We start from the raw sequence: 15733 nt of genomic DNA, 5'->3' as shown, positions 1-15733 counted from the left end.
ACTGACACTTTTCAAACGTAAGGATTCTGAAAAGACTGACAGAATGACAACCACTAGCTGAAGTATCTACAGCGTATTTAAGTGCAGATATGTTTACTATAATGCAAAGTGGGAAAACAGACCACTCTGCCTTAACAGAAAAATGATTCAGAGATAAAGGAAGAGAAAAACCTAACACGTGAATTATAACATCAGTTTTCTTTCCAGGCTATCTGGATTAGGTCTTAAACCTTAGCGGGCCACATGAGACTTAGAATATTGTCTCAAGAGATTACCTCAAGAGATACCACGTAGGACTAGGAGGGCTCTAAAGGAAAAAATGGTAGGAACAAAATATGACAACTTCTTTTCAGTTTTCTGGTAAGGTTTTCCTGTTGAATAATTAGGGGTGGGTATGGTGGGGAGGGAAGTAGGGATATGGATTCCCAGGGGTTCGCTTGCCATAACTTCTCTTCAGGGTTCTTTAGCACGTCTGTGCTTTTTTTCCCACCTTTTCCTTATGATTTCCATAAGGCAGTCATTAAGATCCAAGGTATGTCTTTGGCTTCTCTTATACATTAAGGCTAAAAGCAGAGATGCCCACAGGAGCAGGCAGGCAAGAGCAGAGGTGAACAAAGCAGAGGTTGCTGACCTGGAGGGTCCATGCTTCTCCCCTCCAGCAGATAAATGCCAGGAAGCAATGGAGCCAAGTGGTGCCAAAGCTAGTGATTTTTCAAAAGGATCTGGGCATTGTAGTGAAACAATATGATTTTAAAATGTTAGCTTCTTTTAAAGCATTCTAGGTTCACTCCAGAGGGCAGACAGCAGAAGCAAAAAGAACTACAATCCTGCAGCTTGTGGAATGAAAACCACATTCACCGAAAGACAGACAAAATGAAAAGGCAGAAGACTATGTACCAGATGAAGGAACAAGATAAAACACCAGAAAAACAACTACATGAAGTGGAGATAGGCAACCTTCCAGAAAAACAATTCAGAATAATGACAGTGAAGATGATCCAGGAACTCGGAAAAAGAATGAAGGCAAAGATAGAGAAGATGCAAGAAATGTTTAACAAAGACCTAGAAGAATTAAAGAACAAACAAACAGAGATGAACAATACAATAACTGAAGTGAAAAATACACTAGAAGGAATCAATAGCAGAATAACTGAGGCAGAAGAATGGATAAGTGACCTGGAAGACAGATGGTGAAAATCACTGCCTCAGAACAGAAGAAAGAAAAAAGAATGAAAACAAATGAAGACAGCCTAAGCACCCTCTGGAACAACATTAAATGCCCCAACAGTCAAATTATAGGGGTCCAAGAAGGAGAAGAGAGAGAGAAAGGAACTGAGAAAATATAGGAAGAGATTATAGTTGAAAACTTCCCTGACAAGGGAAAGGAAGTAGCCACCCAAGTCCAGGAACTGAAGACAGTCCCAGGCAGGATAAACCCAAGGAGAAACACACAAAGACACATAGTAATCAAACTGACAAAAATTAAAGACAAAGAAAAATTTTTAAAAGCAACAAAGGAAAAATGACAAATAACATACAAGGGAACTCCCATAAGGTTAACAGCTGATTTCTCAGCAGAAACTCTACAAGCTAGAAGGGAGTGGAATGATATATTTAAAGTGATAAAAGGGAAGAACCTACAACCAAGATTACTCTACCTGGCAAGGATCTCATTCAGATTCAACAGAGAAATCAAAAGCCTTAGAGACAAGCAAAAGCTAAGAGAATTCAGCACCACCAAACCAGCTCTACAAGAAATGCTAAAGGAACTTCTCTAAGTGGAAAACACAAAAGAAGAAAAGGACCTACAAAAACAAAGCCAAAACGATTAAGAAAATGGTGATATGAATATACATATCAATAATTACCTTAAATGTAAATGGATTAAATGCTCCAACCAAAAGACACAGGCTTGCTGAATGGACACAAAAACAAGACCCACATATATGCTGTCTACAAGAGGCCCACTTCAGACCTAGGGACACATACAGACTGAAAGTGGGGGGTGGAAAAAGATAGTCCATGCAAATGGAAATCAAAAGATAGCTGGAGTAGCAATACTCATATCAGATAAAATAGACTGTAAAATAAACAATGTTACAAGAGACAAGGAAGGACACTACATAATGATCAAGGGATCAACCCAAGAAGAAGATGTAACAATTATAAATATATATGCACCCAACATAGGAGCACCTCAATACATAAGGCAACTGCTAACAACTATAAAACAAGAAATTGAGAGTAACACAATAATAGTGGGGGACTTTAACACCTCACTTACACCAATGGACAGATCATCCAAACAGAAAATTAATATGGAAACACAAGCTTTAAATGATACAATAGACCAGATAGATTTAATTGATATTTATAGGACATTCCATCCAAAAACAGCAGATTACACTTTCTTCTCAAGTGTGCACAGAACATTCTCCAGGATAGATCACATCTTGGGTCACAAATCAAGCCTCAGTAAATTTAAGAAAATTGAAATCATATCAAGCATCTTTTCTGACCAAAACACTATGAGGTTAGAAATCAATTACACGGAAAAAAACGTACAAAACACAAACAGATGGAGGCTAAACAATAAGTTATTAAATAACCAAGAGATCACTGAAGAAATCAAAGAGGAAATTAAAAAATACCTAGAGACAAATGACAATGAAAACACGACGATCCAAAACCTATAGGATGCAGCAAAAGCAGTTCTAAGAGGGACGTTTATAGCTATACAAGCCTATCTCAAGAAACAAGAAAAATCTCAAATAAACAATCTAACCTTACACCTAAAGGAACTACAATAAGAAGTACAAACAAAACCCAAAGTTAGTAGAAGGAAAGAAATCATAAAGATCAGAGCAGAAATAAATAGAAACAAAACAATAGCAAAGACCAATAAAACTAAAAACTGGTTCTTTGAGAAGATAAACAAAATTGATAAACCTTTAGCCAGACTCATCAAGAAAAAGAGGAAGAAGACTCAAGTCAATAAAATTAGAAATGAAAAATGACAAGTTACAATGGACAATGCAGAAATAGAAAGCATCCTAAGAGACTACTACAAGCAACTCTATACCAATAAAATGGACAACCTGGAAGAAATGGACAAATTCTTAGAAAAGTATAACCTTCCAAGACTGAACCAGGAAGAAACAGAAAATATGAAGACCAATCACAAGTAATGAAACTGAAACTGTGATAAAAAATCTTCCAACACACAAAAGTCCAGGACCAGATGGCTTCACAGGTGAAGTCTATCAAACATTTAGAGAAGAGCTAACACCCATCCTTCTCAAACTCTTCCAAAAATTGCAGAGTAAGGAACACTCCCAACCTCATTCTCAAGGCCACCATCACCCTGACACCAAAACCAGACAAAGATACTACAAAAAAAGAAAATTAGGGCTTCCCTGGTGGCGCAGTGGTTGAGAGTCTGCCTGCCGATACAGGGGACATGGGTTCGTGTCCCGATCGGGGAAGATCCCACATGCTGCAGAGCAGCTGGGCCTGTGAGCCATGGCTGTTGAGCCTGTGTGTCCGGAGCCTGTGCTCTGCAATGGGAGAGGCCACAACAGTGAGAGGCCCGCGTACCACAGAAAAAGAAAAAAAGAAAATTACATACCAATATCACTGATGAATATACATGCAAAAATCCTCAACAAAATACTAGCAAACAGAATGCAACAATACTTGAAAAGGATCATACACCATGATCAAGTGGGACTTATCCCAGGGATGCATGGATTCTCAATATATGCAATCAACCAATGTGATACACCATATTAACAAATTGAAGAATGAAAACCATATGATCGTCTAAATAGATACAGAAAAAGCTTCTGACAAAATTCAACACTGATTTATGATCAACACTCTCCAGAAAATGGGCATAGAGGGAACCTACCTCAATATACTAAAGGCCATATATGACAAACGCACACCTAACATCATTCTCAACGGTGAAAAACTGAAAGCATTTCCTCTTAGATCAGGAACAAGACAAGGATGTCCACTCTCACCACTACTATTCAACATAGTTTTGGAAGTCCTAGCCATGGCAATCAGAGAAGAAAAAGAAATAAAAGGAATACAAATTGGAAAAGAAGAAGTAAAACTGTCACTGTTCGCAGATGACATGATACTATACATAGATAATCCTAAAGATGCCACAAGAAAACTACTAGAGCTAATCAATGAATTTGATAAAGTTGCAAGGTACAAAATTAATGTGCAGAAATCTCTTGCATTCCTATACACTAACAATGAAAGGTCAGAACGAGAGATTAAGGAAACAATCCCATTCACCATGGCAACAAAAAGAATAAAATACCTATAAATAAACCTACCTAAGGAGACAAAAGACCTGTCTGATGATGAAAGAAATCAAACATGACACAAATAGATGGAGAGATACACCATGTTCTTGGACTGGAAGAATCAATATTGTGAAAATGACTATACCTCCCAAAGCAATCTACAGATTCAACGCAATCCCTAAGAAATTACCAGTGGCATTTTTTACAGAAGTAGAACAAAGAATCTTAAAATTTGTATGGAGACACAAAAGACCCCGAATAACCAAAGCAATCTTGAGGGAAAAAAATGGAGCTGGAAGAATCAGACTCCCTGACTTCAGATTATACTACAAAGCTACAGTAATCAAGACAATATGGTACTGGCACAAAAACAGAAATATAGATCAATGGAACAGGATAGAAAGTCCAGAGATAAACCCACACATCTATGGTCAACTAATCTATGACAAAGGAGGCAAGGAAATAAAATGGAGAAAGGACAGTCTCTTCAATAAGTGGTGCTGGGAAAACTGGACAGCTACATGTAAAAGAATGAAATCACAACATTCCCTAACACCATACACAAAAATAAACACAATATGGATTAAAGATGTAAATGTAAGACCAGGCACTATAAAACTTTTAGAGGAAAACATAGGAAGAAGACTCTTTGACATAAATCACAGCAAGATCTTTTCTACCCACCTCCTAGAGTAATGGAAAAAAACCCAAAAAACATATGGGACTTAATGAAACTTAAAAGATTTTGCACAGCAAAGGAAACCATAAACAAGAAAAAAAGACAACCCTCAGAATGGATGAAAATATTTGCAAATGAATCAATGGACAAAGAATTACTCTCCAAAATATATAAACAGGTCATGCAGCTCAATATTAAAAAAAACAAACAACCCAATTAAAAAATGGGCAGAAGATCTAAATAGACATTTATCCAAAGAAGACATACAGATGGCCAAGAGGCACATGAAAAGCTGCTCAACATCACTAATTATTAGAGAAATGCAAATCAAAACTACAATAAGGTATTACCTCACACCAGTTAGAATGGGCATCATCAGAAAATCTACAAACAACAAATGCTGGAGAGGGTGTGGAGAAAAGGGAACCTTCTTGCACTGTTGGTGGGAATGTAAATTGATACAGCCAGTATGGAGGGTCCTTAAAAAACTAAAAATAGAATTACCATATGACCCAGCAAACCCACTACTGGGCATATTCCCAGAGAAAACCATAGTTCAAAAAGACACATGCACCCCAATGTTCACTGCAGCACTATTTACAATAGCCAGGTCATGGAAGCAACCTAAATGCCCATCGACAGATGAATGGATAAAGAAGAAGTGGTACATATATACAATAGAATATTACTCAGCCATAAAAAGGAACGAAACTGGGTCATCTGTAGAGACGTAGATGGACCTAGAGACTGTCATACAGAGTGAAGTAAGTCAGAAAGAGAAAAACAAATATCGTATATTAATGCATATACGTGGAATCTAGAGAAATGGTACAGATGAACTGGTTTGCAAGGCAGAAATAGAGACACAGATGTAGAGAAAAAATGTATGGACACCAAGGGGGGAAAGAGGGCGGGTGGTGGTGGTGGATGAACTGGGAGATTGGGATTCACATATATATACACTAATATGTGTAAACTAGATAACATAATAAATAAGTAAGTAAGTAAATAAATAAATAAATAAATTGTATAGCACTCTACGAAAAAAAAATTCTAGGTTCACAACATGCTTTTCTTTGGCTTGCATTCCTTTGGAAGAACACCCACTTGATTGTGACAAAGGCTGCTGGTGGGCCAGCTCAGTGGTGTGTAGCTGGCGTGGTTTTCTGATGTTCAGCCCAGAGCCCACTTCCCAAGCCTTTTTAAAGACTTTGTGAATTCCCTGTATCAAATCCCTTTCTGCTTAAGATAGAGTGGTTTCTTGTTTTTGCAACTGAACCCGGATGGATAGCTTAATATAAGATATCAAATCGCAATTTGGAGACACAATGCCACAGAAGATTTATTTCAAACAATTCTCTTCAAAAAAAAGGGGGGGGGCAGAAATATCATAGATAACACTGATGCTTTTCCCATCTAAATACACATGTTAACCACTGTCAGCATAAATAAAAGTACCAAGAGTTATACCATAGCCCTGGAGCATGCAGAGGTAGCTTGCTCCCAAGCTGGCCAGAAAGGATTGGGAGTCAGAAGGAACTCTGATTCAGATCCTGAAGGAACCTTATGAATACCCAAGAGTTGAATACCTCCGGCCAAGAGACCGAATACTTAGTCAAAACCACTGCCACCAAAAACAAACAAACAAAACCCTTTTATTTTTGTGCTGAAAATTCTAGTAAATAATTTAATACATATCCAACTATCTGCCCTGATAATGAGAATAGTAGCAAATGGTAAGAAACCACCGCAGCTTCACACGAGAATTGTTTTTGACCTTGCAAAGCATTTCCTGCAACTTTCCAGCCATCTTTCGAGCTGCTATTTATATTTGAGAGCAAAACAACTGCCTTCAGCTGTACCGTACAGATAGCAAAAACTGTTGCTTGACAAATTTACATAACAAACTTGAACATTCAAAGTACACATTCGTTTTAGGTATAAGTCCCTTCAAATTCTTCTAATTTGAGGAAGCTAACCAAATTACTTTTACAGTTCAGGTGAGTTGAATAATTTACAATGGAGCCTTATTTGCTGGTCCTACAGCAGAGCTATCCAAACAGAAGCCCAGCCAAGATTTGTGATTCACCTTGTCATTTGCTCCTTTTCTCTAGACCTAGATGGGCTGTCTCACCTGCTACCACCTAACCTGTATCTAGCCAAGAGAGAAGGCAACAGCAACAAAAAGAGAATTTCTAGAACCTCCAACTACCAAAACTTAACTTGCCAAAAAACCAAGCTAGAATTTATAAATATGCACACATTAAAAATGAATCTACCATATTGAGTCCTCTTTCTGGAAGTGAACCAAGTTGCTAGGGTGCAGGGGGAAATGACTTACAGTATAAAAAACATTTCACCTGCACAAATTTGATCTTGATTCTTGAGAGCTGAATTATGACAAGAACCAGTTCAACATTTAACAGATAATTTTCGACAAAGTATACATAGTTATCCCTGACCTGTAATTGAAGCTAGTTACAAAAGTGCATATATAAACACAGAAAAAATAGCTAATCCCACAACGTTGTGACCTCTTTGTAGAGGTACTTTCTATTACGAGAACCAATGTTTGAGAATATTTTGTTAAAAAAATAATAATAACAAATTAACTTTCTATCTAAGAAACTTCAGTACCCCTCCCCAATATTCAAATTCACTTTAAATGTTTGAGAGTCCCTGTATTAGTTTCCTATTGCTGCTGTGACAAATTGTCATAAGCTTACTGTCTTAAAATAAGTCCAATTTATTATTTTATAGCTCTGGCAGTTAGGAGTCCTAGAATTCAAGGGGTTGGAAGAACTGTGTTCCTTTGTGGGTGCTCTAAGGGAGAATCTGTTTCCTTGCCTGTTTTGGCATTTAGACTCTGCCTGCATTCCTTGACTCATGCCCCGTCCTCCACCTTCAAAGCCAACAGTGTAGCATCTTCAAATCTTTTCTCTCTCTGACCTCTGCTTCTGCCATCACATCTCCTTCTCTGACTCTAATCTTCCTGACTTCCTCTGACAAGGACCCTGTGATTACATTGGGCCTATCTGCATAATTCAGGATACTCCTCCCATCTCCAGACCTTTAACTCAGTCATAATGGCAAAGCCCCTTTTGCAACAGCCTCTTCAATAAGTGGTACTGGGAAAACTGGACAGCTACGTGTAAAAGAATGAAACTAGAACACTCCCTAACACCATACACAAAAATAAACTCAAAATGGATTAAAGACCTAAGTGTAAGGCCAGACACTATAAAACTATTAGAGGAAAACATAGGCAGAACACACTGTGACATAAATCACAGCAAGAACCTTTTTGACCCACTTCCTAGAGAAATGGAAATAAAAACAAAAATAAACAAATGGGACCTAATGAAACTTAAAAGATTTTGCACAGCAAAGGAAACCATAAACAAGACAAAAAGACAACCCTCAGAATGGGACAAAATATTTGCCAATGAAGCAACTGACAAAGGATGAATCTCCAAAATTTACAAGCAGCTCATGCAGATCAATATCAAAAAACAAACAACTCAATCCAAAAATGGATGGAAGACCTAAATAGACATTTCTCCAAAGAAGACATACAGACTGCCAACAAACACATGAAAGGATGCTCAACATTACTAATCATTAGAGAAATGCAAATCAAAACTACAATGAGGTGTCACCTCACACCAGTAAGAATGGCCATCATCAGAAAATCTATAAACAGTAAATGCTGGAGAGGGTGTGGAGAAAAGGGAACCCTCTTGCACTGTTGGTGGGAATGGAAATTGATACAACCACTATGGAGAACAGTATGGAGTTACCTTAAAAAGCTAAAAACAGAACTACCATATGACCCAGCAATCCCACTATTGGGCATATACTCTGAGAAAACCATAATTCAAAAAGAGTCATGTACCACAATGTTCATTGCAGCTCTATTTACAATAGCCAGGACATGGAAACAACCTAAGTGTCCATCGACAGATGAATGGATAAAGAAGATGTGGCACATATATACAATGGAATATTACTCAGCCATAAAAAGAAACGCAACTGAGTTATTTGTAGTGAGGTGGATGGACCTAGAGTCTGTCATACAGAGTGAAGTAAGTCAGAGAGAGAAAAACAAATACCGTATGCTAACACATATATATGGAATCTAAAAAGAAAAAAAATATGGTTCTGAAGAACCCAGGGGCAGGACAGGAATAAAGACGCAGATGTAGATAATGGACTTGAGGCCACGGGGAGGGGGAAGGGTAAGCTGGGACAAAGTGAGAGAGTGGCACGGACATATATACACTACCAAATGTAAAACAGATAGCTAGTGGGAAGCAGCCGCATAGCACAGGGAGATCAGCTAGGTGCTTTGTGACCACCTAGAGGGGTGGGATAGAGAGGGTGGGACAGAGGGAGGCACGAGAGGGAGGGGATATGGGGATATATGTATACGTACAGCTGATTCACTTTGATATGCAGCAAAAACTAACACAACATTGCAAAGCAATTATACTCCAATAAAGATGTTAAAAATATTAAAAAAAAAAAAGTCCCTTTTGCTCTATAAGGTAACAGCATCACAGATACCAGGGATTAGGCTGTGCACAATCTGCGGGGGCTGTTATTCTATCTGTCAGCAGTTACTAAGGTCACTCATACCAAAAGAAAATATTCAGATACTTTGTAGCTATCTGTGTAAACATTAACCAGGAGTGCTTGCTTAAAAAATCCAATCATACGATTATTAAAATAAAAATGATGAAAGATTCATCTTCTTCCACAAAGTACATAGTTTCTACAGGACATAATGATTAACTGTACAGAAAAATCAGGAGGGTTTTTCCTCCTGTCACAGTAAATATCCAGCATTTTCTCTCTTTCTCTTACGGGGCAGGCGACGGTCCCATCCTGGTTGTTAGGGATGACTTGTTCTCATTCAGAGATACTGCCTAGCTGTGATGTTAGTGTGGTAATAGCCGACTGGTAGTTTGATTGCACTAAGTATTACCTGCTTGAATAAAGCGTGGTCCTGTCGTGTGGATAATGTTCATTGACGTACAAGGAAGAAGATGAAATTGTGGTCGCCAAGGAAGCAGCTTCAAACAGCGATGGAGTGCTAGGCACCAGGTCTGGCCTGTGCCGGGATCCCAATGCTGGGTGACAAAAAGCAAACAAACACTCATGAATCTCGGTAAGAAATGCTGCTTTAGTGTATATAATAATTTAAATGAGTCAAAGGCATTCATTCTACATACCAGGCTGCAAATTAAATTATGAAATAACTGTGCTCTTTTGAACTACAGCAGAAATGTAAAATAGCTTCTTGCAAACAGGTAAAACAGAAAGGAAATTGTATTAATTTACAAAATGGCTTATGGAAATGCCATTATGAATGTTCTTTTAAAAACCTAATAAAGTGATTTACTGTTTCTCGAAAGATGACATAAAAAGCTCCTAGGAGCTTAAGGAGATAATTCGACAGAGATTAAAAGGATGATTGGCAAATGTATAAACAGACAGTGAACTTGCTTTCCTCTCCCGAGGCTATGCCCATTATCTGTGATTCTCAGTGCAGATCTAAGAACTCAGACTTGTTAACAGCCAAGAAAAAAATGCTTCACAGACTAACAGCCAGCTATACCTTAACACTGTTTGAGCCCACATACATCTTTGAATATTATCCACAGCTCTTCTTGACATTATATTCTAACAGCAAGGCTGCCTTTTTAAAAATGAGAAAACTCTTATTTTTCTTTAAAATGTAGGTACCTATGAAAATACTTATGCAAGAGCCCTCCCTCATCAGGAAAGTGGAACAGTCAGGGCTGAGCAGTGACCCAGCCTACTCTCTCTATGTGGATTTTTTTTTTTTTTGAGAGTTGAATCTGGATCTTTTTTTTTTTTTCTGGATCATTTTTAATCATCCTATCCTAAACTTTGGACAAATTCACATTCATGATTGCTTAGCTTGTCAGAGACAGTATTTTGTTTAAAGGTCCAGCCACAAAGAACAGAGCTCCTTTAAAAAGAGACATGCATGTTCCCAGAGATAGAACGCTGTGGATAAATCCTGTCTTTAAAGTTCTATAGTTGGGCTCAAGCTGATTTATTTTTCACCAGTGGAGATATTATATAACTTTATGGAACTATAGCTGACCTATAACAATGTATTAGTCTTACGGTATACAACTTTGTGATTAGATTTATGTATATATTGTGAACTGATCATCACAGTAAGTTGAATTAACGTCCTATCACCACAGTTCAGCATTTTTCTCTGGTGATGAGCATTTTTAAGATCTCCTCTCTTAGCAACTTTCAAATATGCCATGCAGTATTATTAGCTTGTGTCACCACGCTGTACTGTGGATTCTTTTTAATCACTTCCCCAAACTAAACTAAAACAGATGATAATAAATACAATATAACCTTACAGTGTTTCTTGTATTCCTTTATAGGCACAATAGGCTCAAAATTATGTACTGTCAGGAAGTGAACGAATGGAAATTGATCCTAATAGGCACTATCATGTGAGTGTGAGGTTTGGATTTTGGACTTGGAGGGATATAGATGGAGAGGTGGGGTGAGGCATGGAGGGAGACGGGGGCAAGCACAGAAGGCCTGGACTCCGGACTAGGAATCCAGACACACATTAAAATGTATGAGATGCTGCAGCTCTGCATCCGATTCAGATCAAAATAAAGAACTGCCATGATGAATAACAGATGGTAATCATACAAAAACACAAGTGACAACATGCTCAACATGCAAAAATCAGAAAGGCTTCCATACGACAGTTGGCTAGCAGTCTTCAATATACTTGATCCCCCACCAAAAAATATATATATACTTGATCCCACCTTCTCATTAAATACAGAGAAAAATATGAAAACTCTCAGTAACATAGAAAACTGAATCTGAAAAATAACCTCACAACAGATTCCAATGAATCACTACTAAATATAAGGCAGATAGAGCTAGACTGAGAACAGCTAATGCAGACTCAGGTCTTGGGCATTCTCAGCCTGATTTCATAAACCAGGGGCTTGCTAAGTGACACAATACAGAAACACACTACCTGTCCAGTGACTCGGGCCCAGGTCAGACAGCCCCCAGACACTGGGTGGCTGACCCTTAGGAGCAGTTCTTTGAAGTAGAGAACTGTTCCCTTATGTGCCCATACTCTTCAGTTTTTTAAAATAACTAGTGTGGTGGGCAGAATCCTAGGATGACTCTCAATGACCTGCACCCTTGTATAATCTCCCTTTGAGTGTGGGTGAAAGCTGTGAGAAGGATGAGGTTTTACTCCTGTGATTATCTTATGTGGCAAAAGGAATCTTGCAGATGTAATTAAGGTCACTAATCAGTTAACTCTGAGTTAGTCAAAGGGAAGGTTATTCAGGTGAGCTTGGCCTAGTCACGTGAGCCCTTTAAATTTGTGTCTAGAGGTCAGAGATGGTGATGGCAGAGATTCCGAGTGTAAGGGGGATTGACCTGCAAGAAATTCTCTGTCTGAAGATGGAGGGGGGCTGCATGGCAAGAAATGAGGATGCTCTCTAGGGGCTGAGCCTGGCCCACAGCTGTTAGACAGCAATGACATGGGACTTCAGCTCTACAACTGCAAGGAAGTGAATTCTGCCAACAACAGGATGAGCCTGGAGGAGGATTCTTCTCCAGCAACACCAGATGAGAACTCAGCCAGCTGACACCTTGATCCCAGTTTTTGAGACCCTGAAAAGCTGTGTCGGAGAACGCAGGTAAGCCTTGCTAGTCTTCTGACTTATAGAACTGTGAGCTAATAAATGGAGGTTATAATAAGCTGCTAACTAACTTTCTGGTAATTTGTCACATGGCAAAAGGAGACTAATACAACCCAGACATACTGAGAATGATAGAAAACAAATGATTAAAAACTGGAGGGAAAGTTGGTAATGACTTGGTGCATTACGAAAGGGGAAGTCCCCAAGTATAGAGCATTATAGAAAGGCCGAACCTTGCAGCAAACTGTAGATGCAGAGAATTGTCAAGATAAACTCATTTAAAAATAGTACGTTAACAGTTTCAAAGAATATGCTCCATAGGTTTTTATTCAACCTTCAGAGACTTTTTCTGGTGAAGTACCTTTAGATCTAAAGCAATGAGTCCAATAGCTCAGCTGAAAAAAGCATAATTTGTGCACTGCTTCCTACGTTTCCAGACTTTCTAGATGCTGTGTAGTGTATTTATTATACTTAACCCTAAGATTAACAACTGGACTCATGGCTTAAACTTTAGAAGCAATATATACATTTTTATTGAGGTATAGCTGATAGAAGTCATATTGACCACACTATTTGAAAGTTTAACTATCACAGTTTAAAAATAAGTGTATCCTAGAAAATTAGGCAGTGTGGTAGGGAGATGCCAATGCAAGGGAAGTTTAGGGAAAGAGGTGGATGCCTGTCAGAAACTGGAGCCATCAACTCAGAGAGAGGAGCAAGGGCAATTCAGTAACTCCAGCTGAAATCACCAAATCTGCATCAAAGTTGGTTTATAAGATGAGAAAGAAACCCAACATGGCAGATATGGAAAAGTGCTGCAGAAGGGAAAAGGATGAACACACTATTCTGAAGACTGAGGAAAAGCAAAAGCCCAGAAGAGGTCTAATCTTCTACAGGAAATAAAAGAAATTTTCGGGAGATGTTGGCATTCCCAAAAGAATATACTGATAATAAAATCTAAAATGTCACTTCCTCTTATAGGATTAGAAGAGAAAATCCAAATGATCAACTCAATAGAGGAAAATATTTGATAAAATGCAACACTCATTCCTGATAAAAACTTTAGAAACTAGGAATAAAAAGAAACTTTCTTGACTTGATTCTGGGCATCAAATACAGCAAAATTCTTTCTCAGCAGTGAAACATGAGAAGCATTCCCTTTAAAATCAGGATGAGGCAAGGCCGCCCACAATCACTACTTCTATTCATCATTCTACCAGAAGTCCTAGTTAGCAAGTAAGAAGGGAAGAAAAAAAGATGTGAGATCTATGCAGTAGCAACAAACAGCCAGAAAAACCAAACCTTAAAAATATACTACCTGGGGAGAGACCTTCAAGATGGTGGAGGAGTAAAACATGGAGATCACCTTCCTCCCCACAAATACATCAGAAACACTTCTACATGTGGAACAACTCCTGCAGAACACCTACTGAATGCTGGCAGAAGACCTCAGACCTCCCAAAAGGCAAGAAACTCCCCATGTACCTGGGTAGGGCTAAAGAAAAAAGGAAAAACAGAAACAGAGAATAGGGACAGGACCTGCACCAGTGGGAGGGAGCTGTGAAGGAGAAAAGGTTTCCACACACTAGGAAGCCCCTTCGTGGGTGGAGACTGTGGGTGGTGGAGGGGGGAAGCTTCAGAGCCGCTGAGGAGAGCGCAGCAACACGGGTGCGGAGGGCAAAGCAGGGAGATTCCCGCACAGAGGATCGGTGCCGACCAGCACTCACCAGCCCGGGAGGCTTGTCTGCTTACCCGCCGGGGTGGGCGGGGCTGGGAGCTGAGGCTCGGGCTTTGGTCGCAACGCAGGGAGAGGACTGGGGTTGGCGGCACGAACCTGCAGGGGGTTAGTGCGCCACGGCTAGCCGGGAGGGAGTCTGGGAAAAAGTCTGGACCTGCCGAAGAGGCAAGAGACCATTGTTTCGGGGTGTGCGAGAAGAGGGGATTCAGAGTACCACCTAAACGAGCTCCAGAGACGGGCATGAGCCGTAGCTATCAGCGTGGACCCCAGAGACGGGCATGACACGCTAAGGCTAATACTGGAGCCACCAAGAAGCCTGTGTGCATGTACAGGTCACTATCCACACCTCTCCTACTGGGAGCCTGTGCAGCCCGTCACTGCCAGGGCCCCATGATCCAGGGACAACTTCCCCGGGAGAACACACGGTGCGCCTCAGGCTGTTGCAATGTCACGCCGGCCTCTGCCGCCGCATGCTCGCCCTGCATCTGTACCCCTCACGCCGACCTGAGTGAGCCGGAGCCCCCGAATCAGCTGCTCCTTTAACCCCGCCCTGTCTGAGTGAAGAACAGACGCCCTCAGGCAACCTACATGCAGAGGCGGGCCCAAATCCAAAGCTGAACCTCAGGAGCTGTGTGAAGAAGGAAGAGAAAGAGAAATTTCCCCAGCAGTTTCAGGAGCAGTGGATTAAATCTGCAAAATCAACTTGATGTACCCTGTATCACTGGAATACCTGAATAGACAATGAATCATCCCAAAATTAAGGCAGTGGACTTTGGGAGCAACTGTAGACTTGGGGTTTGCTTTCTGCAACTAATTTGTTTCCGGTTTTATGTTTATCTTAGTTTAGTATTTAGAGTTTATTATCATTGATAGTTTTTTTTATTGATTTGGTTGTTCTCTTCCTTTTTTTTCTTAATATAGATATATACATTTTTTTCCTTTTTCTCTTTTTGTGAGTGTGTATGTGTATGCTTCTTTTGGTGATTTTGTCCGTATAGCTTTGCTTTGACCATTTGTCCTACGGTTCTGTCTTTTTTCTTTTTTTTAGTATACTTCTTAGCGCTTGTTATCATTGGTGGATTTGTTTTCGGTTTGGTTGATCCTTCATTATTTATTTTCTTTTTTTATTACTGTTTAATTTTTAATAATTTTTTATTTTAATAATTTTATTTTTTTATTTCTTTCTTTTCTTCTCCCTTTTCTTCTGAGCCGTGTGGCTGACAGGGTCTTGGTGGTCCGGCCGGATATCAGGCCT

The 15733-nt window shown here is 39.5% G+C and overlaps 1 protein-coding gene across 1 annotated transcript in view; it reads right to left on the bottom strand.

Moving 5' to 3' along the window:
• The window catches only part of PIP5K1B (phosphatidylinositol-4-phosphate 5-kinase type 1 beta), a 329448-nt gene that overhangs the window by 66392 nt on the left and 247323 nt on the right, over positions 1-15733 (bottom strand). The window contains exon 13 of the mRNA XM_065878752.1: positions 9989-10133. Coding sequence (XP_065734824.1) covers positions 9989-10133 — 145 coding nt within the window. The remainder of the gene's footprint in view (positions 1-9988; positions 10134-15733) is intronic.

Source organism: Phocoena phocoena, chromosome 6 (genome assembly GCF_963924675.1).
Source record: "Phocoena phocoena chromosome 6, mPhoPho1.1, whole genome shotgun sequence".
Classification (NCBI taxonomy): domain Eukaryota; kingdom Metazoa; phylum Chordata; class Mammalia; order Artiodactyla; family Phocoenidae; genus Phocoena; species Phocoena phocoena.
The sequence above is the reverse complement of the archived record's forward strand: the minus strand, read 5'-3'. Positions and strand labels throughout refer to the sequence as shown.